Source organism: Artibeus jamaicensis, unplaced genomic scaffold (assembly GCF_021234435.1).
Source record: "Artibeus jamaicensis isolate MK-2021 breed Jamaican fruit bat unplaced genomic scaffold, CSHL_Jam_final contig_64, whole genome shotgun sequence".
NCBI classification, from domain to species: Eukaryota; Metazoa; Chordata; class Mammalia; order Chiroptera; family Phyllostomidae; genus Artibeus; species Artibeus jamaicensis.
The window spans coordinates 12,902,084-12,928,007 of NW_026521911.1; the positions used below are offsets into that span (position 1 = coordinate 12,902,084).

At 37.9% G+C, this 25,924-nt stretch overlaps 1 protein-coding gene across 12 annotated transcripts in view; it reads right to left on the bottom strand.

The window, feature by feature from the left end:
• Positions 1–2,149: 2,149 nt before the first annotated feature.
• The window catches only part of PICALM (phosphatidylinositol binding clathrin assembly protein), a 124,741-nt gene continuing 100,966 nt past the window's right edge, over positions 2,150–25,924 (bottom strand). For 6 of the 12 annotated variants that reach the window (XM_037167632.2, XM_037167619.2, XM_037167618.2 and 3 more), the window contains 4 exons: positions 21,514–21,573; positions 19,638–19,742; positions 5,463–5,565; positions 2,150–4,017 (listed from right to left, as the gene is read on the bottom strand). In XM_037167632.2, the coding sequence (XP_037023527.2) occupies positions 5,473–5,565; positions 19,638–19,742; positions 21,514–21,573 (258 nt within the window). In that variant the 3' untranslated portion in view covers positions 2,150–4,017; positions 5,463–5,472. Of the gene's footprint in view, positions 4,018–5,462; positions 5,566–19,637; positions 19,743–21,513; positions 21,574–23,012; positions 23,037–25,924 lie in introns of all 12 variants that reach the window. The other 6 variants (XM_037167617.2, XM_037167616.2, XM_037167615.2 and 3 more) reach the window with 2 other exon arrangements.

Genomic DNA, 25,924 nt, shown 5'->3' on the forward strand with positions numbered 1-25,924 from the left:
TGCTTGTTTATTGGTAGGACAGGACAGCTGCCAACTCAAGACTCTAGGGAGACAGAAGTGTCTGACTGTAGCAGGCTCAGACAGGGCGGGGTTTAGCTCCCTAGATCATTCCCACATCGCAATTTTTAAGCTCAAAACCCATCTGAAAATTAGTTTTTGTAGCAGATAAAGAAAAAGCTATTTGAATAATTATTTCAGTTTCCATAAAACTTTCTCCTTGCTATTCTCTCCTGCTAGCTCTCTGCCACAAGAATTACATCCGCCCCAAAAGAAATACCATAGAAAGCACTTTACTTCTGACAAAGTGAGTAGTTTCATACAGCATAAAAACAAGACCCGCATGCTATACCAGTAACAAATGGAACATTTACATTCTAAGTGCTTACACCAAAACTAGACTAGAAATACCGACTAGCAACTTACAGAACATTTCTGATTGGTGATAAACCAAATAGAACACTCCTTAATTGCAACATATCAGCCTGAGATTTTCTGAGACACTGCATGGAAGATGATCTTGTAGTCTTTTTCCATTCAGAGCCTATTCAGACAGCAGAATTCCAAAACAGCTAGTCAGACCCATGGAAGGAGGCAACGGTGACGAACAAATATCTAAGCTAGGTGCAGAGATGTGTGGATGGAAGCTGGGGTGTGACTTCTTCTGGGAGGTAACAGTAGGCTCATCTGGTTGAGTGCCCCTTCACATACTCAATGACAGATTGTGTGGGCGACTTTCCTTGCAAGTCCTCGGGTGCCACGGATGAGAGTAAACATGACTGAGACATGATCTGCTTGGGGAGGAAAGGTGGCCAGTTTCTCAGGGGAAAAAGGCCTTGAGCCTCTAACTCCAAGGGCTTTTATTGGGTTGTAATTCACAGGAATACAGGGTGGCAAGGATCAAATAGTAGATAACATTTCAAAGAAATATGAGGACTTAGTCCGAGTTTCAGGGTTTCCTGCTCGAACCCTTTAACATATGAATGAAAGCACTCTTAGCAGAGCAGATTTCACAGGTTTATCAGGTAGTCTTTGTGATGCTAGGTTTTTCCCCAGGACAAGCACTAGCAAGGCAAGGAGCTGCACCTCTCCCCAACAGGTATTCAGGCTTAAGGGGATTAGAGCCAGGAAGTACTTCCCCCAGAGAACATGGGGACTCAAGCTATGTCAAAGCTGGGGTGGGGGGGAGTCCATTGCTCTTTGTTGCAGCCCCCCGAGTCCTTCCATGATGGCCTCCCAAGTGATCCTGTCTGGCCTAAGTCACCCCTCCTCTGAGGGGTCTTACCTGTCCCACCAAGCTTTGGGGGCAGGGAGAGGAAACTGAGGCAGCATTTGCTACCAGAGACAAGCCTTGTCTCCTGCGGCTTGCATTCCAAAGGTCACTGACTCATTCTTAGCCACAGGGGGTAGAGTTACAATTCCTAGCACCAGGCAGAGTGGTCCACAACAATAAATCAAAAACTTTATTTTGACAGTGATTTAGGATGGCTGTAGGTGCTGTTAACAGTCTTCTCTTTCTCTCTATAGCCACTACCAACTCTGCTAGTAGTATAGTTAAGATGGTGTGCACATGTACGGGTTTATAACCTGATTTAGTTATGCATTCAAAAGCTGAGGTACCTCACTTGTTATTAAAGTTAAATATTGATTGAAGTTAATACAATCATATGTTTCATATTTTTCCTTGTCAATGATGGCTAGGTATCAGAAAGGGAGACAGGAAATGTGATCTGCAGGGGAAGATCATCTGGGAATAAAGAGTGGTCATCAGCCTAGACGGCAGAGGAAAAACATTGTCTTTCCAGTTTACATGTCTGAATTAAAAACAGGTCAGAGCAAAGGATGAATCACAAAGCCAAAGCCTTGACCGCCCTGACTAGCTCATCAATCTGAGCAAGTTCCTTTTCTAGTTCCTAATTTTAATCTGTAAAATGGGTAATACCCACCTATTCAAAAGTTGTCTGAACAAAAAAATAAGATGGAAATGTTTACAAAGCATCTTCACAAACTAAAACATATTTAAAGATACAAGGTAATGTAAAAGGAACAAGCGTAGAACTCAAATACAACATTCACTCAAACACCAGCAGAGAAAAATCAAAACCTGTGACAATGTTAGGGAAGTTAATTTACAAAAGTACAATTTCCCAAGTTAATATGAATATGGTTTAATCATTGTGAAACTTAAAAACTGATAAAATTAACAAAGTATATTGACTAAAAACAATTTTTTCCAACCATGGCAAGTATTATGCAAACATTTCTCAATGCACAAGGCTTTTAATCCTCTACTTTGTACTCTGAATCCTGCCTACTATTCCATATGAAACATGATACAATCAGAGGTTTCCTTGGCAGACATAACCACATGCATCAATATGTCAGACTCAAAGCATTTTCTCCCTTAAACTTACCTGACTAAAGGCATCTTATCAAAAGACAAAAAAATGAACATTTTTAATGAGTACTTCAGTTTATAAGAGCTGAGAAGGTTAACTAAAAGTACAAAGGTAAGTCTTTTTGGAAATTAAGTTAAAATAGAAATAAACGTTACATTTTATTTTAAATCAGCAAATATAATCACCTGTATATACTTTTATTAGCAAAAGAAAAAAGATACTGATGATAAAGGGAAAAAAAGGAAGAAAATGCACTTCAGACGAGAACAACAACACAAGTTTTGTGGAAGCTGCATTTTATTTGAAAATCCACCCATTTTTGCTAACATACATTTTAATATTGTAAACAAAAATAGAATCTGCAGAGACAATGCAACAAGTATGCTTAAACTGATGTATAGAATTGCTTTCCTACAACAAACTTTCCTTCTTAAGGCCCCTCTCAACCCAAATGTTCAGATGTATTTACACAAAGCACCGATCAACAGTGCAGTTTATTTTGTTAACTAAACTCTTGGCTAGACATTAACTTTAAAGATATTATTTCCCCTTATTTAAAAGGTACATGATCATAACATGGCATGAGCCAAATAAAAAGTTCAAGGATTTTGTCCCCTTCCCTCCCCTATAACACCTCCTAGAGTTTTACGAAAAGAAGGAAAGTCTTGAAGTGAAAGCAATTCCTCACATTCATTTTGGAAAGGCCCTAATGTCAAATGGAAAATAATGACATGCCAAGCACAAAGCAGTAAAGTTCCTTCCCAATGCACTAATGCTGAATTTAAAATGTAGTGCTTTTCCTAGTCAGTGAACTGTTCCCTTGCAAAATCCTAGGCACAGAATTGACTGTAAGGATTAATGCATTTATAATGCTTTCCTAAATCCCATAGAGACTGAAAAATTCTTAAGTGATTCAGACCTATGGATTTGCTTTAAAATAGTTAGTGCTCTGTGTGTCAGCCGAAAAGCATTCTGAATCAGATCCATTCTTGTGGATAAAAATCAAACATACCATGTACACCCATACTCATTTTCATAAGGAGGTTTGATACAATATTAATGTTATGTAAATTGATAATCATAAATAAATACAAATACTTAGGGAATGTCTACTGCAAACTGAATATATAATTTTTTTAAAATAAGAAAAGTTAACATTAGTTACTATTTCTGTATCTGTGAGGATGGGAGAAAACAAAGATATTGCATAATCAAGAGTTATGATTTTGATCCCCAAAAAGAGTCCTGTTGCATTACAGTAAAGGACACAGCTCTTCTCTCCAGGCAGCTTTTCCAAATACAAAGTTCACACTTTCCAAATAAGGTCTTTTCTTGTAAGGTTACTGATTATGAGTATTAATAGAAGTTGAAAGAACTGAAAGGTTAGTCACCAAAAAGACAGATCTTAGTCTGAAATCATGGCAATTCTTGGCTTTATAAACTGTATTAACATGTTCTCCTACAGACTAGTCCCAGTCTCCTTCATGTGTTACTGTAGCATTCTAATGGAAGAAGAGAGTTTAGAGACAGCAGTTTGCATTTTGCTGGAAGTATTTGCTGCTTGAGCACTTGTCTTTTTGGAATAATTCCATTCTCTTCCATCTAGTTACATAAACTGTATCTGGAAAAAAGAGAGTGTAAGTTAATTCATTGCATTCTAGGATGTCTTCTCACAAATAAAAATGCTTTGTGGCTTTTACCATTCAACGGGCTCAGAAGTGTTCAAAGCATGCTTATCACAAACCTTGATTATAAAACACAGTCAGTATTATCAGCTTATCATGTGCCAGAACTCATTATTTGAAGCAAATTACAGGGCCTTCCAAATATCTTTCTAATTACTAAAAACTGAGGAGTAGAAGAAAGAAGACAAATGAACAATTTCCCATGATGAATTCAGAAAATCTCTCCAAGAACACAAACATTCCACATAAAAATCTCTTCCAGGAAAGCAAAATTTGAAACATATCCAAATGATATTATAAAATTAGAGATAATTAAGGGGATAGTAATATTATGCTTACTAAATCATTTCTTTACTAAAATAAATAAAAATCTGAAAAATCTACAAAGGGATATTTTTTTCAATTGGGTGTCACTGTTCAGAGACACTTCACTCATGATAATCCATTAAATTTCTTACCCAAAGACAGTAATGAAGTAGAAGTGCTAATGAACTACTGTCAAATCAGAAGAGTACAAGATCAAGGTCTAGAAGGTGTTTCTACACTGGAGGCTATAGCACAAAGAAGAACAAATCACACTGTCTTCCAGCAAAAACAAGCAGTGTGGACAAATGCAGAATCCTTCTGTCAAAAAGGCCCCAAGGATTCAGTTGCCCTTAATTAAAATAACAACAACAACAACAATAATAAATTGTTAAAATGAATTCTTCACACTCATCCTTGCCATTATGTTAAAACTAAAGATGTTCCTAATCATACTCCAAGAAGACGCATGAAACTGTGTTGCTACCTACAGTTCTTTTCAAACCAACTAAAACAGCCCTGGCTGGTATGGTTCAATGGATGTAGTGCTGACCTGGCTGAACTCCAAACAAAGGGTCACTGGTTCGATTCCCAGTCAGGGCACCTGCCTGGGTTGGGGGCCAGGTCCCCAGTAAGGGGTGCACAGGAGGCAACCACGCAGTGATGTTTCCCTTCCTCTCTTTCTCCCCCCTTTCCCCTCTCTCTAAATATAAGTAAGTTTAAACAAAAAGCAAAAGACAACGAAAAAAAAAACTGACTAAAACACCCAGTTTTTAAGAGCAGTATCTGCTCTCAACCATCTGCTGTGAGCAGTGGACGCTTATATGTAACACATGAGAGATGGTCTTTTAACTTCACACCTTCTAATTACATTAAAGATATTTTCCAAAGTTATTTGTCCTTACAGCCTATCTTGATCTAGTTTTACTCGCCACATAAAGAACAGAGCAGGAGGAGGAAGAGAGGGAACCTAGAGCCCTCAAAGAAACTAAGGAGAAGAGTGAATGGTGCTTAATTGTTTGATAATCTTTTCAAAGTATTTAGGTAAGTCCCCATCTCCCCCAACAAGAAGCAATACCTAAAGTGACTTATAAGAAATCCTCCAAAGAGAGCTCTGCAAAAGGGTCCTTTCCTGAGGCTCTGTGAGGACTGTGACTGGAGGGGCTGGACGCTGCCGACAGCTGGGGGAAAGAGACAGAGAGAGGGAAAGAAAAAAAGAGCTCAGAATGACAGAACATGAAAGCAGAAAATGTAATGAAAGAAGAAGTGGTTTTTGTTTTGTCATCCTTAATAAGTACAAAGGCAGCCTTTGTAGAAAATGGAATTATTAAAACAAAAATTTCAGTCACATGTCAAGCTAAAGGGTATCCAATGGCATGTGTTTTTCAGAAAACAAGTTCTTGTTTCTGAAGTTCCAAAGGAATAAAGGCTTTCTACCCAAAAAGGTTGATATAAGCTGACCCACGGTTAGGATGTTTTATTCTATCTGTGCATGGGAGAGGGGGAGAAGCGTATAACTGTGCTGTTTTTTCAACTGAGGGAAGATGGCTTCCTGAGTCCCAGCTGTCAAAGGTTGTGCAAACTCTGACCTCAGTCCAGACCCAACACATTTAGCTGCAATATTCTTTCCTTCCTTCTTCACTGGATGTGGAAATCCTGCCTTCGGTGCTCACACTATTTATAAATCAAGTTGGCTTCTGTCTGTTACCTAGACACGGTGAGCTGATGTGTATCCTCTGGGAGAGAAAAGTGACCTTAGAGGTCACCTAGTCTAACTGCCCAGAATACAGGGAATTAAAGATTTTTTGTTCTGCTTCCTGCTTGATTGTTGCTTGATTCTTAGAATTTTCTGATATAGTTTAACATATAGTAAGGCAAGTAGAATGTTTGGTGAACTCAATCTTAGTTATTCTGTAAAAGAAAGACAGTTCCTGAAGAACCAAGATGTTCATTTTCATGTAACTATCTCCTTCACTGAACCTACTTTTTAAAGCATTCAAACCAAACATGAGCCATTTTACTTCGAAACAAACTTGTAATATTTTTCCTCCCCTTGCATAAGATCACAGTCATGTAAGCACACAGCTATAAAACATGAACTGTCTGTCCTTTTTATGGGTATTCAACTATTATATCAAAGTCGACTAAGTGAGAACAGTTTCAATTCATACTTTCAAATCCTATAAAAAATTTAACCCCCTCAAATGTCTTTGTTGGTTCAAAGTGATCCCATTTCACCTTTTAATTTGTTAAACATTTTTACTGCCTTTCATTTATTTTTAAAAAGAAAAACATTATAGAGAATGAACGGTCAATGAGTTCCTGTAAATACTACATCAAAAGTATATGCAATTGCTGTTTTGAGTGCCAAGATCAATTTACAGGTTTAGATCTTCAGTTATACCAGTGGTTCAGTCATTTTTCTAATCCATACCTTGTTCTCAGAAAATAAATGTTCAAAGACAGTGGGAAAGATGATGGGATTACACAGCAGTTACAGATGGGAGGACAGGACACCATGTCTGGCTTTGGAGATTCAAGTATCATTCACATAGAGATGGAGGTACAACTTAATTGGCAAAATGTCTCTTCCTCTCTCTTCAGACCAACCATGGATAACCATTCAGAAGCAGAATGATTTTGAGTGAAGTGACCATCAGTCACTGAGCTGGAGGGGGTCAAGGATCTACTGGACTTCTCTCCAAAACAAATTTTCTCTTTCACTTGAAGTTAAAATAAGAACAACAATAAACCTTGCTTATTGCAGTTAGATAGCATTCAAAATCACAAGTCTTCTATGAGAGCCACATACTAACATGTCTTCTTAAATCACATCTTTTCATGAGAACAGCAGTCTGAAGACCTGACAGTCCCAAAGGAAAATGGCCCTGACCCATATGATCAAAGGGAACTTTTGGCACTTTTGAAAAAAATGAACTTCTATTTATCTCAATATATGAGCATGCTCCTAGAGGTTTACAAATAATGAAGATGATGATTTTCCTTGGGAGAAAAAGTGTTAATTTCTAACTATACTCTTAGTATTCTTGTAATTAATATTTACACATATATGTGTCCCCCACCTATAAATACATAGCTAAATTGAAACATGGAAACACAAGACAATATTCCTGTAGTAAGTTTCATATCATTGATATCCTTCCCAAGCAGATGGTACTGTGGCTCAGACTGGTTTGGCTAACTGTATAGTGTGTGATGGACAAGGCCACACAGCAGCTTTTGACCATCTGGTGCCACTGGTTCCTGATACCTGTGCCAAAGCATAGGCGCACCATGCACTAATTAGAAAGCTGTCAGCTCACAGAGTACAGGAGAAAAGAGGAGGAAAGGAAATCTGCTGCAACAGCCTAGTCAGTGCTCAAGGAAAGCGGGAACAACAAAAGAGCACAGAGTCAACAGGCTCATGGTAGGTAAGAAGCAGCAGGATTTAAAAAGCCCAAGAAAGGAAATCCAGGAAGCTCAGAGAGTCCCAAAGAAGTTGGACCCAAGAAGGAACACACCAAGGCACATCGTCATTACATTAGCCAAAATTAAAATGAAGGAGAGAATCCTAGAAGCAGTAAGAGATAAGGGGACAGTCACCTACAAAGGAGTTCCCATCAGACTGTCAGCGGATTTCTCAAAAGAGACCTTACAGGCAAGAAGGAGCTGAAAAGAGGTATTCCAAGTCATGAAAACCAAAGACCTACATCCAAGATTGCTCTATCCAGCAAAGTTTTCATTTAGAATGGAAGGACAGATAAAGTGCTTTTCAGATAAGATCAAATTCAAGGAGTTCATTATCACCAAGCCCTTATTATACGAAATGTTAAAGGGACTTACCTAAGAAAAAAAAGATAAAAAAAGAGATGAACAGTGAAAAGACAGCAAACTCACAGTCATCAACCACCACACCTAAAACAAAAGCAAACTAAGAGGACAGCTAAATCAGGAGTGAACCACAGAAATGAAGATCACGTGGAGGATTGACAACAGGGGAGTGGGAGAAGGAGAAGGGGGGATAAGGTACAGAAAATAAGTAGCATAGACAGTAGATAGAAAATAGGGAGGAGGGTAAGAATAGTGTGGGAAATATAGAATCTAAAGAAAAAAAAAAAGCCCAAGAAACTGCTGAAACTACCAAGGCCAAGTCTCCTTCACTTACCAGTCTTGTAAATAAATTAAAAGAACAGTAAGGCTGCTAAGTATTAGAGAATAGAGAATTTTTTGAAAAAGAAAAAAAATCTGAGGACTTCCAGTCAAGATTATGCTGTAGGTACCACATTTTGCTGTGTATAACATGCACTTTGCCCAAATTTTTGAGGGAAAAATAAGAGTGCACATTATATCTGGGTAGTACTGAGAATGTACATTATACATGGAGAGCATTATACATGGCAAAATACAGTAAATGCTACTCACCTACTCCTACAACCACATCAAAACTACAGCCCTGGCAAGTGTGGCTCAGTGAACTGACTGCTGCTGGCCTATGAACCGGAAGGCCACTGGTTCAATTCCCAGTCAGGGCACATGCCTGAGTTGCAGGCCAGGTCTCCAGGTGGGGGGCATGTGAGAAGTAACCACTCTCCCTCTCTTTCTCCCTCCCTTCCCCTCTGCAAAAATAAAATCTTTAAAAAACTACAGGTAAACTACAGAAGAATCATCATTCAGAGGTACCTGAAATCTGGCTGAATGGAGTCCTACAACTAGGTAATTAAAGAAGACTGGCAGGAGAGAACAGGGCTGGTCCTGCAGCCACGTGTCAGATAAAATTCAGGAGAGGTATCTCGGAACCTTTGAGAAGCAGGGGCTCCCATCCCCAGCCCAGGGTTCCAGTGCAAGAAAGAGAAATCCCCATAGCTTCTGACTCCATCCAGCGGGACCGAGGCTGAGTGAGGAGGGCTTCCAGAGTCCCAGGCAGTTCCTACTTCACTTCACTTCACTTCATTTAATTGTTGTTCAAGTACAGTTTTGTCTTTTACTCTCCCATGCCAGCCCGCACCCCCGGTGCTCCCCAACTCCTTATCACCAGGCAGTTCCTCTTAAAAGGCCTTCACGTGAACTTAGGAAATGTCTTATAGCAAACAGTATATTAAAAATACAATGAAGCTCCAGGTACTTAAATCTATTATAAATATTTTCACTTGATCTTTATCGCACATCTATATGGTGTACAAGTTAAAAATCACCATTTTATAGATGAAGACACTGATTCTCATGAAAGTTATACAGGCAACTTGCCCTGAAATACCAAATTAGTAACAGCTGGGTTCAGACTGTTGCACTGTATACTACCCCCAGAAGATGAATGCTGAAGCCCTAACCCCAGGTACCTATGAATGTGACCCTATTTGGAATTAGGGTCTTTATAGATGTAATCGAGTTACGAGGAGGTCATTAGGGAGGGCTCTAATCCAGGAACTGGTGTCATAATTTACAAAAGAGGGAAATGCCTGAAGACGGTCACGTGAGAGAGGGCGAGATGGAAATGTTGCCGATGCCAACCAAGCAACAGTGAAGACTACCAAAAGTTGGAAGGGGCGGGAGAGGATCCTCCTCTAGAGGCTTCGGAAGGAAATGGCCCTGTGAGGACTTCTAACCTTGCAGGACTGTGGAAGAATACATTTATGTTGTTTTAAGCTATCAAATGTGCGGTCCACTTTGTTACAGCAGCCTTAGGACTCTAAGAACAAACCCAAATGCAGTTTTACTAAGTCCAAGGTTGGTGATGTATTTCCTCTCAAAAATCTGAATTAATTAATTCAGATTAATTTCAACTCAGCTAGAATTTATGGCTATCTTTAACATACAGGAAAAAGTTAAAATGAGAGTAGACAAACTTTAAAGAAGAGACTTCTCTACTGAACATTATACAGTCAACCCCTGTGCTTTCTGTACACATAGTGCTCTACAGTCACTGATATTCATCATGAAGATTTGGTAGAACTTCACAGTCACCCAAGATTTTAGAAATATGATCTGGTTTTAAGGCAAAAAATTAGATTTTTACCTTTTGGAAAAAATACCCTCAGCAATAAAACTGTTAAAATTGTCTTATTCTACAGGCTGTCATTAACAATAGTGATCACCGGACAGGACTCCTCAGGTTTTTGTTTTGACTGAGTCTGGTGAATGCTGGGGACCCCAGAGGCATTCTCAGCTATGGTACAAAAACCCCAGCTCCTCAAGTAAATTCCCTCATGGTGTCTTCTACTAGGCAAGGATGAATGGGCAGAGCACACTGCTGACAGAGCAAAAGGCCTTCATAGAAATACAGCTGCACAGATCAGCTGACAGAGGAAGCACTGCCAACACCCACAATTCACACATGAAGAAGCAGAAAAAAAACCCCCACATAACTAGCTTAAAAGCAAAGAGAGCCATTGCTTCTTACACACAAAGTCATAAAAAGGCCATTTTGTATAAGACTTGAATTATGCCAATATCTAAAGCTAACAGTATCCCTATTTAGAAGGGTAAAAACCACTCACAACAAGCCATTGTTTCCTTTCAGACACTTAACTGATGTCAGACTTACTTAAAATTGGCCATTACAAACAAAATCAAAGCTGCTGTTTTACATCTTTAGCCCTATCCTCCATAAACAAAACTGGAAATCCTCCATAAAATAATATCCAGTACCAATCAAAATACATACAAAACTTCTATTATATTTAAAAAATTAAATGCCCAAATGCAACATTCTATAGTTTTCATATTGCTTTTGGCAAAATAGATTAACAAGGAATCATTGTGAGTTTCTCATACAAGTGATATGAACATAATGAGAAAAACCCTCCCGTGCCATTATCTTCATCATCTATACATGCCTTACAAACATTCCTTTAAAAAAATGATACTTCACATCAAAGTGACTTTCAAAAGAAAACTGAAACTAATTAGGTTAACAGTCTTCATGCTCAGTAACACAGGAATTGGACATTGCAATACAGAGTTTACAAATTATTGGTCAGCAGTGGACATTTCAATTTACACACCAGTAATATTTATATGGACCACAAGAAACAGAAGATATGAGTCCCCATTCTTTCCAAATTAATAAACAGACACACTAGTAACCTACAACAAACAACCAAAAGTAAGCAAATACTTCCAGTCAAGATGGCAACGTAGGCAAACATGGCTCACCTCCTTGCACAACCACATCAAAATTACAACTAAACTGCAGAGAAAGCATTGCTCAGAACTGTCAGAAATTGAGTTGAATGTAAGTCTGACGACGACAGAATTAAAGAAACCACATCCATCCAGACTGGTAGGAGGGGCAGATAGAGAATGGACTGGTCCCACATTCACATGTGGTAGATAAAAATTTGGGAGGGCCCTGGCTGGTGGAGCTCAGTGGATTGAGCAAGGGCTTCGAACCAAAGAGTTGCCAATTCGATTCCCAGTCAGGGCACATACCTAGGTTGCGGGCCACGTGAGAGGCAACCATACATGGATGTTTCTCCCCCTCTCTTTCTCTCTCCCTTCCCCCCCTCTAAAAAGAAATAATTATTAATTAATTTGGGAGGGGTATCTCAGGAGTAAGGAGTCCCAGCCCCACAACAGGCCCACCAGCCAAAAGTTCCACTGCCAGGAAGTCCCCACACTTCTGGCTGCAAAAACCAGCAGGAATTGAGTCAGTAGAAGAAACTTTTGGAGACCCAAGCAGTTCTTCTTAAAGAACCCACATGTGAACTTACTCAGGCTCACTCCCACTGAGCTCCAGCAGTGGGGTAGCAGCTTGAAAGGCACCAGTGGCACACAGGGAAGAATGGAAGTATTGGGCATCAAGGAGAGAGCTGGAGGACAATTTTCTCCCAGACAGAAGGACAGGCAGAGGCCATTGTCCCTTTTCTGAATCCTCCCCCCACAGAGCCTACAGGTTGGTGCCATTTCTGAGACTCCATCAACCTGGCTGACACTGTTTGCCTTATCCTGGAAATCCTCTGAGACTCTATCCCACCCAACTTACAGGCCCACCAAAGCTGCTTTTATGTAATAATGGCTGGTCTTGGTTAATGATTCACAACTTCCTACATCTTCTGAAACAAGCAACAGCCAGACTCAGTGAATCCCCAAACCCCATACCTCTTCCTAAGTGGCCCCATATACAACACTAGCAGCAACTAGCGTAGATTCACAGCTTATCTTCACCTGGGAATCTCCAACCCCAACACAAGAAGCGGCATTCTTAGATTGCTTTATAGCTCAGACAGGGTGGCCCTAGACAAAACACAGGTTGGGGCTGACACTGGCCTGCACCACTCAGGAAATCCCAGAGCCTATGCACCCAGTGGACAGCTACAGTCCACATCAGAGTACCATGATCCTGCCCCTGCACATCTGATTCTCCATGGAAGGCAGAGATTGGTGTTCAGTGGTCATAGCCAGTCCTTGCAAATGACTGGCCTGGGTAAATCCCTCCCTCTGATCTGCCAACAGTGACCAAGACTCAATTACAAGAAGATGATGTACTCAGCCCACATGAAGGACATACCTCGAGTACCCAGCTTGGGTAACATGGGAGGCTGTCCTACTACATTAGGACATGCTACGAAGACAGGGAGTCATAGCAACTATACCTAATATACAGAAACCAACACATGGAGGCTACCAAAATGAGGAGACAAAGAAACATAGGCAAATGAAAGAACAGACTTCCGGCCAAGATGGAGGCGTAGGTGGAAACACTGTGCCTCCTCGCACAACCAAGTTTAAAGACAACAAAGTTATAGTAACAAAAACGCAACCAAAACACAGAAAATTGAACTATACAGAAGTCTGATGACAACGAACCACTCAGCCAGACTGGTAAGAGGGGCAGAGTCAGCAGCTGGCAGAGCAGGATCAGGCAGGAAAAAGCTGCTGGACCGACCCAGGAGTGCAGGCAGTGGCTGGCATATCCCAAGTGTGGGGTGGCAACAGGCGGACCCAGTTGGGGGCACAAAGCGGCTGGCTGACTGCGGTCACACATTCATGCGCAGATAAACCAGGTGAAGGAGCAAGCAGTGACATAGACTGCACCAGCTAGGGCCCCAGTGATGGGAATTAAAGCCTAAAAGCACCAACTGGAAAAACTTTTGGGGTCGAGGTGCTAAGAGAAGCTCCCAGGCTCACAGAAAGTTTGTTGGAGAGACCCACAGGGTCATGGAGGGTGAACAGGCCCACACACCCGGGAGCTGGCACCAGGGGACCAGGCTAGCTTGCAGGAAGCAGCAGAGGGGACCTAGGTTCGAGGGAGCGGAACAAACGCCATTGCCCCTCTTTGACACCACCCCCACACCCAGCATCACAACCCAGCGACTGCTTCGCCCCACTCTGGTGAACACCTAAGGCTCCGCCCTTATACGTAACAGGCGCAAAAAGACCAAAACATTATGACACAAGAAGATTACCTCAAAGCCCCACAGCCGATATTTCTAAGCGACCAAGAGATAGCCAACCTATCAGATGCACAGTTCAAAACACTGGTGGATCAGGATACTCACAGAACTGGTTGATTTTAGTCACAAGTTAGAGGAACATATGAAGGCTAAACTAATTGAAATGAATAGAATTACACAGGAAACCAATAGTAATGGAAAGGAAACTGGGACTCAAATCAAGGGAGTGGACCAGAAGGAAGAAAGAAACATCCAACCAGAAAAGAATAAAGAAACAAGAATTCAAAAAAATGAGGAGATGCTCAGGAACCTCCAGGACATCTTTAAACGTTCCAACATCCAAATTATAGGGGTACCAGCAGAAGGGGAAGAGGAACAGCAACAAGTGGATAACTTATTTGAACAAATAATAAAGAAGAATTTCCCCAATCTGGCAAAGGAAATAGACTTCCAGGAAATCCAGGAAGCTCAGAGAGTCCCAAAGAAGTTGGAACCAAGAAGGAACATACCAAGGCACATCATAATTACATTAGCCAAGATTAAAATGAAGGAGAGAATCCTAGAAGCAGCAAGAGATAAGGGGACTGTCACCTACAAAGGAGTTCCCATCAGACTGTCAGATAATTTCTCAAATGAGACCTTCCAGGCAAGAAGGGGCTGGAAAGAAGTATCCCAAGTCATGAAATCCAAAGACCTACATCCAAATATGCTCTATCCAGCAAAGCTTTCATTTAGAATGGAAGGGCAGATAAAGTGCTTCCCAGATAAGGTCAAATTCAAGGAGTTCATCATCCCCAAACCCTTACTATATGAAATGTTAAAAGGACTTATCTAAGAAAAAGAAGATAAAAAGAACTAAACAAAATGAGATAGGCAATCTGTCGATGCAGAGTTCAAAACACTTTATAAGAATGCTCAGGGAACTCGGTGACAACCTCAACAGCATAAAAACATCCAGCCAGAAATGAAGGAAATAAAGAACAAGTTACAGGGAAACAACTGGGTGAAACCAATAATTGAATCAATGATTTGGAACATGAGGAAGAAAACAACCAATCAGAACAAGAAGAAAAAAGAATCCAAAAAAATTAGGAGGACAGTGTAAGCAGGCCTGGGGACAACTTCAAGCATAACAACATTCGCATCATAGGATGCCAGAAGGAGAAGAGAAAGAGCAAGAAATTGGAATTCTATTGGAAAAAATAATGAAAGTAAACTACTCTACTTTGTTGAAGGAAATAGACATGCAAGTCTAGGAAGCACACGGAGTCCCAAACAACATGGATGCAAAGAGGCCCACTGGAAGACACAGAATTAAAATGCCAAATGTTAAAAATAAAAAGAGAACCTTAAAAGTGACAAAAAGAAAAGACGTTAGTTACCTATAGGGGAGTTCCAATAGGACTGTCAGTTGATTTCTCAAAAGAAACTTTGTAAACAAGAAGGGACTGACAAGAAATATTCAAAGTCATGAAAAGCAGGGACCCACAGCCAAGATGCTCTACCCATCAAAGATATCATTTAGAATCAAAGGGCAGATAAAGAGCTTCCTGGACAAGAAAAAACTAAAGGAGTTTTTCATCACTAAAGCATTATTATATAAAATATTAAAGGGGCTTGTCTAGGAAAAAGAAGATCAAAACTATGAACAATAAAAATGGCAATAGATACATTATCTATCAACAACTGAATCTAAAAAGCAAACTAAACAAAAAGAACAGAGACAGATCATGGATACAGAGTGTTTTAATGGTTGCCAGATGGGAGCAGCTTGTGGGGAAGTGAATGGATTAAGAAATCCACAAATAGGTAGTTCAGAATAGCCATGGGGAAATAAAGTACAGTATAGAAAATGGAGTAGCCAAAGAACCTATGCATGACTCATGGACATGAAAGGGGTGGTTATTGCCTGAGGGAGTTGGGGGTGACGACTGGAGAGGGTCAAACGGGGAAAAGTGGGGACAAGTGTAATAGCATAATCAATAAAATATAATTTTAAAAGGGAACAAAACTATGAAGTACAGAATAGGAAAAACAACCACAGGGATCTAGTTAGTATTTTCCATGTAGTCAAACATCTAAGAAGATCACTAATGCACAACATATATATTTTTAAATCACAAATTAGGCAAGAAATAGAACTTAAAACCCCATCTTTAAGTAACCAGCAGTTACATAAGCCAGCACAAAAAATGGGGACAGAAAAGGGTTGAGTGTATAAAAAGGCATAATTTCAATACCACAGTGTTGTTTATTCAAGTTATAATGAACACAATTCCTAAAAACCACAACAAACTTTCTCACTTGTAAGCTCTAATGCAGCACTTAAAGTAACCTGGATAATAATGTAGAACACAACACACGGTTTGGAATGCCTCACTAAATAGCAAGAAGTTAAAAATATCTAGGAACGCTGAGATACTCTCAAAAATACTAATTTGATTCTAAGAGTAAGTAAAGCAAAAAAGACCAGGAGCTGTAAGTTATGCCCTAGGTGAGTAATGACTCCAAAACACTTCAAAGTGCAGGGAAAGACTTTTGGCAACAGCTATAGAACTGGGTTTTGATTTAAAAATTTTACTTTAATGGGATTTCATTTTACATTTAAACTACCGTTTATTTTATAATGTACAAAGAGATGTCCTTTGCCCTCAAGAAATTCTGAATCCAAATGAAAAAAGAGAGCAAAATAATGAGAGAACAATGAAAAGGTAATTCATTAGAAAAATTATGTTGGTTACAACTAGGTCTGAATAGACAAAATTAACCCAGGGAACTGGCTAAGAATCATTAAAAAATAAAGTATGAGAAAAAATCTCACCTACTTTAACTATAGTTCAATTTTAAAATTATTAAAATATTTAATCATGAAATTAAAGCAATTTTCATTCTTTAAGGTGACTGTTACCTAATATTTTAGCTTATAGTAACTATAAGCCAACAAATTAAAGAAATTCTGAACACTGCTATTCAACAGTTACAAGTGAAAGGAGAGATCAATGTGGAATAAAGTTACATGATAGAAAAGTGAAGTTTTTCAATCAGATTCACTTGTTTGTTAAGTAACATTCAAAACTTCTGAGTCCAGTACTGTTCTAAGAACCAGGGACACAGAACTCCACAAGTTACATAAAAGCCTCTATAAAGCTTGAGTGGGCACACGAGGAGATGGACAGACAGGCAGTATCAGGTAATGATAAGTTCTATAATGAAAAAAAATGCAGACTAAGGAAAAGACCTTCAGATCTCAGAAAGTCTGGAAATGAATGAGATCCGAATAAAGAATGAGTAAAGAGTAAATCCATTTTTATGGCAAGGACTTTTGGCAAAGACAGTAGCTGTAGAACACTGGATACTTAATGGAGAATTGTAAAGGCATGGGAATTGAAGAACCTGAATATTTTATTTCATTATCACTCTTACAAGAGGCTTTGTGAGGTAGTTTCAAGACATAAGGAAAGCTGAGGGGATGTCTTATACATTCAGTTATATTTAGATTCACGTCCTTAGATTTTTTTCACCTTCTATATACAAATACTGCATATAGAAGGTCATTCAAGTATCTACACAGTGGATTAAATTAGAATTGCAAGGAACATGGGGAGACCTATAAAATAAATATGTGGCAAAGGGGTTCAAATACAGGTAAAAGTTGTAGAATGCAAGAAAAATTGATCTACTGATAGCAGAGAAACAGTGGGACTATGTGATGAGATACACGGAAAATGAAGAGGATAAAAAAATTAAAGTAACATAAAAAGATTTAAGATTTTAACTTTTAAATGATTCAAATGACTGTGTAAGGAGACCAAAGCCTCTTTAAGTCACTTCCTTGCCACTGGATTTCCGCTTTTTTTCTAGTTATCCATTTGATTCCTTCGTGTGATCTTTTTAATCAGTAATATTTAACATTACACACTCTTTTCAAATTTGACTTAACTAAAAACTTACTACTCTAATATTCTTATTCTACTCTATTCTGGCATAAAGTAATTAGGAAAAGGCATTTCTATCATGGTTTCTTTTCATGCACATGGAAATTCTTGCACTTTTTTGGTGTTTCAGTAAAGAGCTATGTGGATTTTAGAGGCAAGAGGATATAAAAGTTGGGTTAACAGCAGATGCTAGAGGATCAGCAATTTTTTAAAGGTAGAGTTTTACTAAGATTTCTTTTTAAACCGTATTAAAAAGAAGAAAATCAAAACTAATATATTTCAAGGTTGATAGTATTATCCACAACTGCAGAGAATGTTCTTGACAACTTATAGTAGTTATATCCTGAATGTGTAAATGTAGTTTATAATCCAGCAGGAGTCCCAAGGTCTCTGCAGAGTAGTTCTCACAAAAGGAAGACAGTGCTATTGCAGTAGCTATATAAGCTCAGTCCTATTAGTGGAGAGGTAGTGTTGTATCAGTGAGCACTGGACCAGGATCAGGGATCAGCTACATTTCACTAAGTTATTTAGCTGAAGACCCTTTGTAAGTCTCAGTTCTACATCTATAAAACAGGATGGTGAATACTAGGCCTATCTACCTTACATATTATTTTGAGAATAAGGTAAGATAATGTATGTGAAAGTGCTTGGAAACTGCCAGGTAGTATTCAAGCTTAAGGTAACAATATACTCTGTTTCTGAGACAGGAGCTTGAAAGAGAACACCCAGATGGGGTTGAGAGTTTATTTAGCCACACACGAGGGAAAAATTTCTATAGTCAGCAATTCCTGATACATCTGTAGCTCTGGACTATAGTTTTTTCTCTTTAAACACACTGAAGTTCTTATCACTTAGTCTCTTAAAGCAAAGAAATAAATTAATTAAAAAAATAAATGATATATCTGAAGTTAAAAGAACAAAGAAAAAAGTAAAGGGCACGGAGGAAGCATATAATCTCAAGAAAACATCTACATCAATGCTTAGGGAAATTAACATCCTAAAAGATTATAAAAATCTATTTTTTTAGCAAGTTAAGTCAGTATTTAAAAGTACTGCTGGTAAATGACAGAAAAGAAAAAACTATACATGCCCATAGCCCATTTTATAAAAACAAATGCATAAAAATTAACTGACTTATAAAAGAGTAATAACTGCATCAATTGCCCCAACACCCAGTTATTTTCACTGTAAAATACTTAACTGATTAAGGACCAGGAAGAAAAGGTCACTGTAACATAAAAAAAAGAGGCAACTGGACAAATATATGAATTGCAAAGAACATGGATTTTACCTCTTATTAAGAACTAAATTCAAATCTACTCCCAGTTACTGGTACTCCCCAAGATGCCAATTTATTAAAATTAGTTCAGTACGCAGAAAGGCTGAAAAAATGAAAGAATCTCCTGTGCTTTACTAGTCTATAAAATGCAGAGACTAGATTCAAACTGGATCAACACAAACTAATTTTGGCAATGTAACACTATATGCCCTGGCAAATACAATACTACATGCATTCAAGCGGAAAAAGAATAACAAGGCCATTACCAATTGCACTGGCACTCCAAATGCCAAGGCACTGAAGTTCTGAGTTCAGGGTTTCTAGGGTTCACAAAGGAGATCATGCCAGAATCATGAACAGAAAGTAGGTTCCTTAACCTCAGAAAAAACGTCCTCTGGATTCACCAACTGTAAGTTATCAAGAATGTTCCATCTTTAATATTTGTAATCTGCTGTCCTTTCCTTCCAAATAATCAATATTCCTAAAAGCTCTTAGATGAGAAAGATATAAAGCAATTAACATCCACCATGTAGGAGAATAATGCCAATAACTTGTTTCTCAAGTTGTATTAAAAAAAGGACGCTTTAGTATTGTATTCCTTCCACATCAAAGACATTAAAAGTTACATGTAGCGCACTAATTAATACCTGTGCTCCTGATACAGGGCCAAAGGGATTTGGTGGTCTCATGACAGGCTGGCTGTATATTAAGGTTGGTTGTGTCATTACAGGTACACTTCCCATTTGAGGCGGCTAAAAAAATAGAAAAACATCAAGCTAATAAAGATATTGACTGATAACTTCCTTATTATAAATAAGTAAACAAGAAGGATGACAAGGAGGAAAGTACTGCTACTTCTGCTTTAACTCAAAGAGAAAAGTCCTATAAATGCAAGTAAGATTGGCAGCCACAAACTTTTAAGAGTATTGACTTTAGTATGGAAAGTCTTTAATATGCCCGTTTTTAACGTCTGTATAACTGCTTACTACAGCACAGAAGACAAAATAATTTAGACCAAAATACTTCAAATTTGCCCACTTTAGACATGGGGAAACTTAAACTGTAAAGTGACTAAGATATTTCAAAGTAAACTTCCTTTATATACCACATCAAGTTCTTATGCCATCATGCAAGTGATAACAAGTGGACATAGCTGATTCTTTGAAGAGCTTTACTCTCCGTAGTTCTTTCATTTTATTTCAGACATTTCTGGGGAGAATCAAGAAGAGGCTTAAATTTGCCCTGGCTGGTGTGGCTCAGTGGATTGAGCACCAGCCTGCAAAGAGAAAAACTGCTGGTTCAATTCCCCATCAGGGCACATGCCTGGGCTCCAGGCCAGATCCCCAGCTGGGGGCATGAGAGAGGCAACAGGTCAATATATCATTTGCACATGGATGTTTCTCTCCCTCTTTCTCCCTTCATTCCCATCTCTCTCAAAATAAATAAAGTCTTTAAAAAAGAAAAAGGAGGCTTAAATTTATACAAAGAGGTTTGTAACATTTGTAACAAAGAGGTTTGTTAAATTTGAACAAAGAGGTTAACTCATTCTTTACTAACTGAAAGCAGAATCTCAATTGACCATGTCCTGCTTTAAAAACTACTACTCCATGGTAAAAGGTAACACAATCACTGACAAAATTGAGCACACACAGACCACTATATTATTTTGGTTAAAATGCAACATAAAATCTTATCTTTCTTTGTGTTCTATTTAACCTTTTAAGTAGACTCTTATTTGTTGACAGAAAGTCACTTTAGCTTCATTGCCTGAGTTATTTGTGTAGACTCCTTTATTATGTAATGACCAGCAACCAAAGCTGTGAAACTCCTTCATATATAGGAAAAGAAGAGCTCCTTCCAGGAGATGTAAATGAACAAGTAGCATAGGAGCCACCTTAGCAATACAAGGGGATGTAGTGCTGTCTCCTCTCAGCAAGAGTTCCTCAAACACATGCAGGAGGTTGAAGCCACTACCTCCACTTCTGTCTAAGTCTGAATCTATATATGAAAAGAGTTGAGAGTAAGGCTGTTTAGAATGTGCGCTGCAGCCAGCTTAAAGGTTACAGGGCAGTTTGTACTGCACCAACCACTGTCTTTCATAATTTCCTCTGCCTTTACTAGACTAAATTTACATTTACACAATTAAAATATTGTTAATTCCTCCCTTGCCCTAGAGTATTAAGGTTATAAGACCTCACTGGTATTAATATAAGGCCACAGCAACAAATACTTGGAAGTTAATATTAATGTCTGAGTTTGTAATGAAGTATTAAATGCCCAGCAAAGTTATGACAGAAAAATAAGCGAAGTAATACTGTGAACATTAATAATGATATCTGTTGTATAATGACTATTCTAGAAATACTTAGAAAACCAGTGAATGCTGTGGCACACAGAAGATTCTGTGTTAGGTACTAAGGGTATGAGTGGCAGTAAGTTCTTTTTGCAGTTAAGTGTGTAATAAAAGCACATGAAATATAAATTAACCCATTTTCAAAAACCTGTGTGTACAAAAATACTTACAATTCCATATCCTATCATGCCTGTTGGTGTAGTAGCAGGATAGGCCATTACAGGGGGTGCCTGAAACAGTGAAAGAAAAAATAAACAAGGGAGTATAACTCCTGCATGTCAAGTGAATTCAAGAAATTAATAGCTGTAGTTCTACTAAAAGAATTGCTAAGACAGCCGTGATTAAATGTGATACTTGGGATCATTAATAACTGTGTCAATTTGTCAGCTATAATTTTTAAAAAATGTGTTGATGCTCAATGAAAAAAGGTGCCCTGCAATTAGCAGAAAAGTAGAATGATTACAAAGAAAAAAATCCTTTAACTTCAACGGTGATCTAAGATTTCAATGGGCTTTTATAGCATTAAAAATCTTGCAATATCCATAGTTCTAAATTTTAAAGTCTACTGACTATCACAAAAAAATGGTTACCCAGAGTAGTATTAGTAAATATTTTTCTAGGCACTTCAGTTTTTAAGGAAAAAAAATTCAAAATCCCAAATCAATTAATAATTTGATCTTCCCCCCAAAATTAGTTTCTAAGGACCTCGTTCACTTTTTTCAAAGAACCCCAAAGATTTCAAAGCACTACTGAGTATGATTATTTCTACAAAGCACATGGTTCTTACAGAAAGTATGTGTATTAGCATTCCTTCTTATTTATTCCATAAATGACTTAAACTATCTTCTACAAAGCAGTAAACTGGAAGAGTAATACATTTTTACATCTGTTTATGCTTTAATGCTTAAAAGAGCCACCTACCACTAAGATGTGTTTAAGTTTCCCTCCTCCTGCTACTTTAACTCATACTCTAGAAATACATATTTTAGATATATTTGCTGTCTTAACAACATTCCCTGTCTATGTTATTTTATAATGAAAACTAAAACTGAACACAGGTTGTAGAAGACCAATAACACTGCTGAAACACTTTTTAAAAAGACCAAAAAACAAATAAACCAAAAACAAAACAAACAAAAAAACACCCCTGAAAATATATGGCAATTTGAACAAATGCATGGAGAAGGTAAATGAAGCGCAACTAAAGTTAATAGTTAAAAGTTTAGTATTTGGATGAGCATGTAGGACTTATTGGTCTCTACCTATTTAAAAACTGAGAGCTGCAAGAGCAGCAGACACACTGCCAAGTACAGCAGAAGCCTGTAAGATTTCATGCAGTTATTATTTTCAACATTACCACAATCAACATTTCCCTTCATTCAGAAGTCATCAAGTGCATAGTGGCAGCACAGATACACACACAGACACCCAGCCATCTGGCAGCAAATGGCAGAATATTAAGCAAGAAAAAAATTTATATTTTCCATGCCATCATCAGAATCAATTCTGCAACACACCCATGAAATCAGTAGATGCTTGGGAGAATTCTGGCACATTGAAAATCTGAATGTGAAAACAAGTAATAGCTGAAAGGTTATGAGATCCTGCTATAGCAGTGGTTAATAGCATGCCAATTTATTGCAAAAAAGGCTAGTTTTTGGTCACTTACGTATTGTGGAAAATGCATGCCATTCTGTTTTTCCCAGGGAGAACAATTACATAATGCAATAACACTGGATTAGAACAAGTACTTACACAACAGAAAATACACAGAGAGCATTTTAGTTCACATGTACATTCACTAACTACCTAAAATCCCTTGTATTTCCAGTATCTAGTGGAAGAACATCTATACTAAAACACTATCAAGGTTGACAAGGGAAACTTAGTCTTTGACATTATCCCCTTGCATACATAACAGTTCATGGATTACAACTGTCATTAAAAGATAAAATCTATTAGTAGTGTCAACAGTACAAAATTCAGTGCATCCCATCAACAAGGCTGCACCATGTAACATCTACTACAGGAAAAAAAGCAAGCACAATTAAAAGAATCTGTAGTATAACATCATTATACATTTCAATAAAATACCAAAGAATTTGTTTGAAATTAAAAAATATTTAAAAACCTTGACAGTGTTTAAGGATTAATAAAAAGGTTAGAAATGTATAGAAATGTCATAAGCAGCAGTCTACCTAAGTAGTGAATCACATCACCAGCCCTAAATGTTAGTTTAAAAAGAAATTCTATAAAACCACAAATATTTTAATGAAAGCTTAAGAGATGATACATATCATCATATATAACACAGCACCATAAATACTGCTCTCATTAACTTACATCCAAATTTTAGGTGGTTAGGTGCCTATTATATTTCTAGTAGTCAATCTTAGGTAAAGTGCTAGCTACAAATTCCTAATATTTCATATACATTAATACTAATACAATACAAAATAAAAATTCATGTATGTTTCTTACATGTTATCAATGAGGCTATAAAACCCACTAACCTAACCCTCCTGCCATTCCCTAATCAGTGAGGTGTGTTAGTTACAGTGGGGAAACAGTGGATTCAGGGTCAGAGGAATGTTATTTCAATTTGAATCTGTTTTCTGGTTGCTTGGCACCTGGAAAAAAATCATGAAACTTCATCCTTATAACTGTGATGATACCTACTCAAACACCTTCACGGGTGCACGGTTTACAGACTAAAGATAGTGCCTGGGTGTGTATAAAAAGTAAACTAATTGCAAGGTTTTATTATTAGTGATGGTAGTGACCACTATCAGTGAAAAATTACTGCCTTAAAAAGGTGGCTAAATCAATATTATGTTCTATTTATAAAGACTGAGGATATAAGGACTTTTTAGATAATGTCCCACCCTGACTGGTGTAGTTCAGTGGATTGAGCATGGGCCTGCGAACCAAACAATCGCGGTTCGAGTCCCAGTCAGGGCACATGCCTGGGTTGCAGGCCAGTTCTCAGCAGGGGACACACGAGAGGCAACCATACATTGATATTTCTCTCCCTTTCTCCATCCCTTCCCCTCTAAAGATAAATAAATAAAATATTTTTAGATAATGTCCCACAGAATTTTAACAGCACACTATTTTATGATTAACCTAAGGAAAACAGGGCAATGCCCTTGAAGGTATTTAATAATGAGCAACTGTTACAAGGATAATGGGGGTCTCTAGTAACAACAAGAAGGCTACAGTATGTAGCCTGTGTTGTTAAAATGCTGCTATTAGCACACTGTTACAAGAAAGTATGTTTCAAATTTTTCCATAAGACGGAAACGGTCTTCTCTGACCCAGGAAGACTTATTGGGATGGAAAAACAGCAGCTGGCCAAGATTAGGAGTACAATCACAAAGGTAGACTGGAATAATTACAACTCTGAGAAATTAAAAACAGTTAATAGAACTTCAGAGCAATGCAAACTAATTATTTAGCATATATAATTAATCCTCATTCTTCATAGATTCTGTAGTTGCAAATTTACCTACATGCCAAAATTTATTTGTAATCGGAAAATCAGTGCTTATAATGCTTTTTGAGGTTATTTATGGACATGTGTGGAGTGGTGAACAATTTGTCTTCCTATGCATTTGTTCCCAGCTTAGGTCAAAAAAAGTGAGGGTCTGCCTTGTTTCAGCAGTAACAGGAAGATGACCAAAGGATGGGGAAGGGAGCAGTAGCAAGAAGCAAAAAGCTTCAGCTCTGTGGCCACTGGACAGGACTAGAATCTCAACTCTGGTACCTACTACTGGAGTGGTCTCAGACAAGTCACTTTAACACCTCTAAACCTCATTTTCTCTTTCGTAAAATAAAAAATACATAATTTACCAGAAGTAGTTTTTAAGAAAGTTATGATTTTAATCTAGGTAACATATGTGTGTGCACATGTTTATACCCACAAACAGTTGACTTGCTGCTCTTATTATTCTTCAAGTCACACTAACACTGAATTAGTAAGCACTGAACCACTGTTGGGGGAAATGTATGTGTGTGTGAACCTAGCAATAGTTCAGTGTTTGGTGACTCGAAGAACATAAGTGCAGCAAATGAAGAGAATCAACTGTACAAATTATATGACAATATTAATAAAAGCCAAGCAACTATAGTTTCTTTACCAATGGTGAGATCAGAAAAAATTAATTGTTATTTCCTAGGTAAATGAATAATACATCTGAAACCAGTGGCAAAGAAGAATAGTGATTAAGAGTATATGGCTACATAGGGTCTAAAAATCCACCATATCTCTTAAAAATTCTGTAATCCTGGACATAAATACTTAAATTTGTGTCTCCATTTCCTCATCTGTTAAATGGGAACAATAACAGTTGCTACCATTTAAGGCTAATAACAGTTGCTACCATTTAAGGCTAATTATTTTTTATAATTTGAAGATTATAAAAACAAAACCATATTATTTATTAGAATATTCCTGACACAAGTAACCTTTGAACAAATTGTAGCTACTAAAATGTACCTGCAAATAGTCAATTAAGCCTCCTTAAAAGGAATACAAATTATTTATATTTCTAAAACTCGATGATGACAATCTTTTCATTT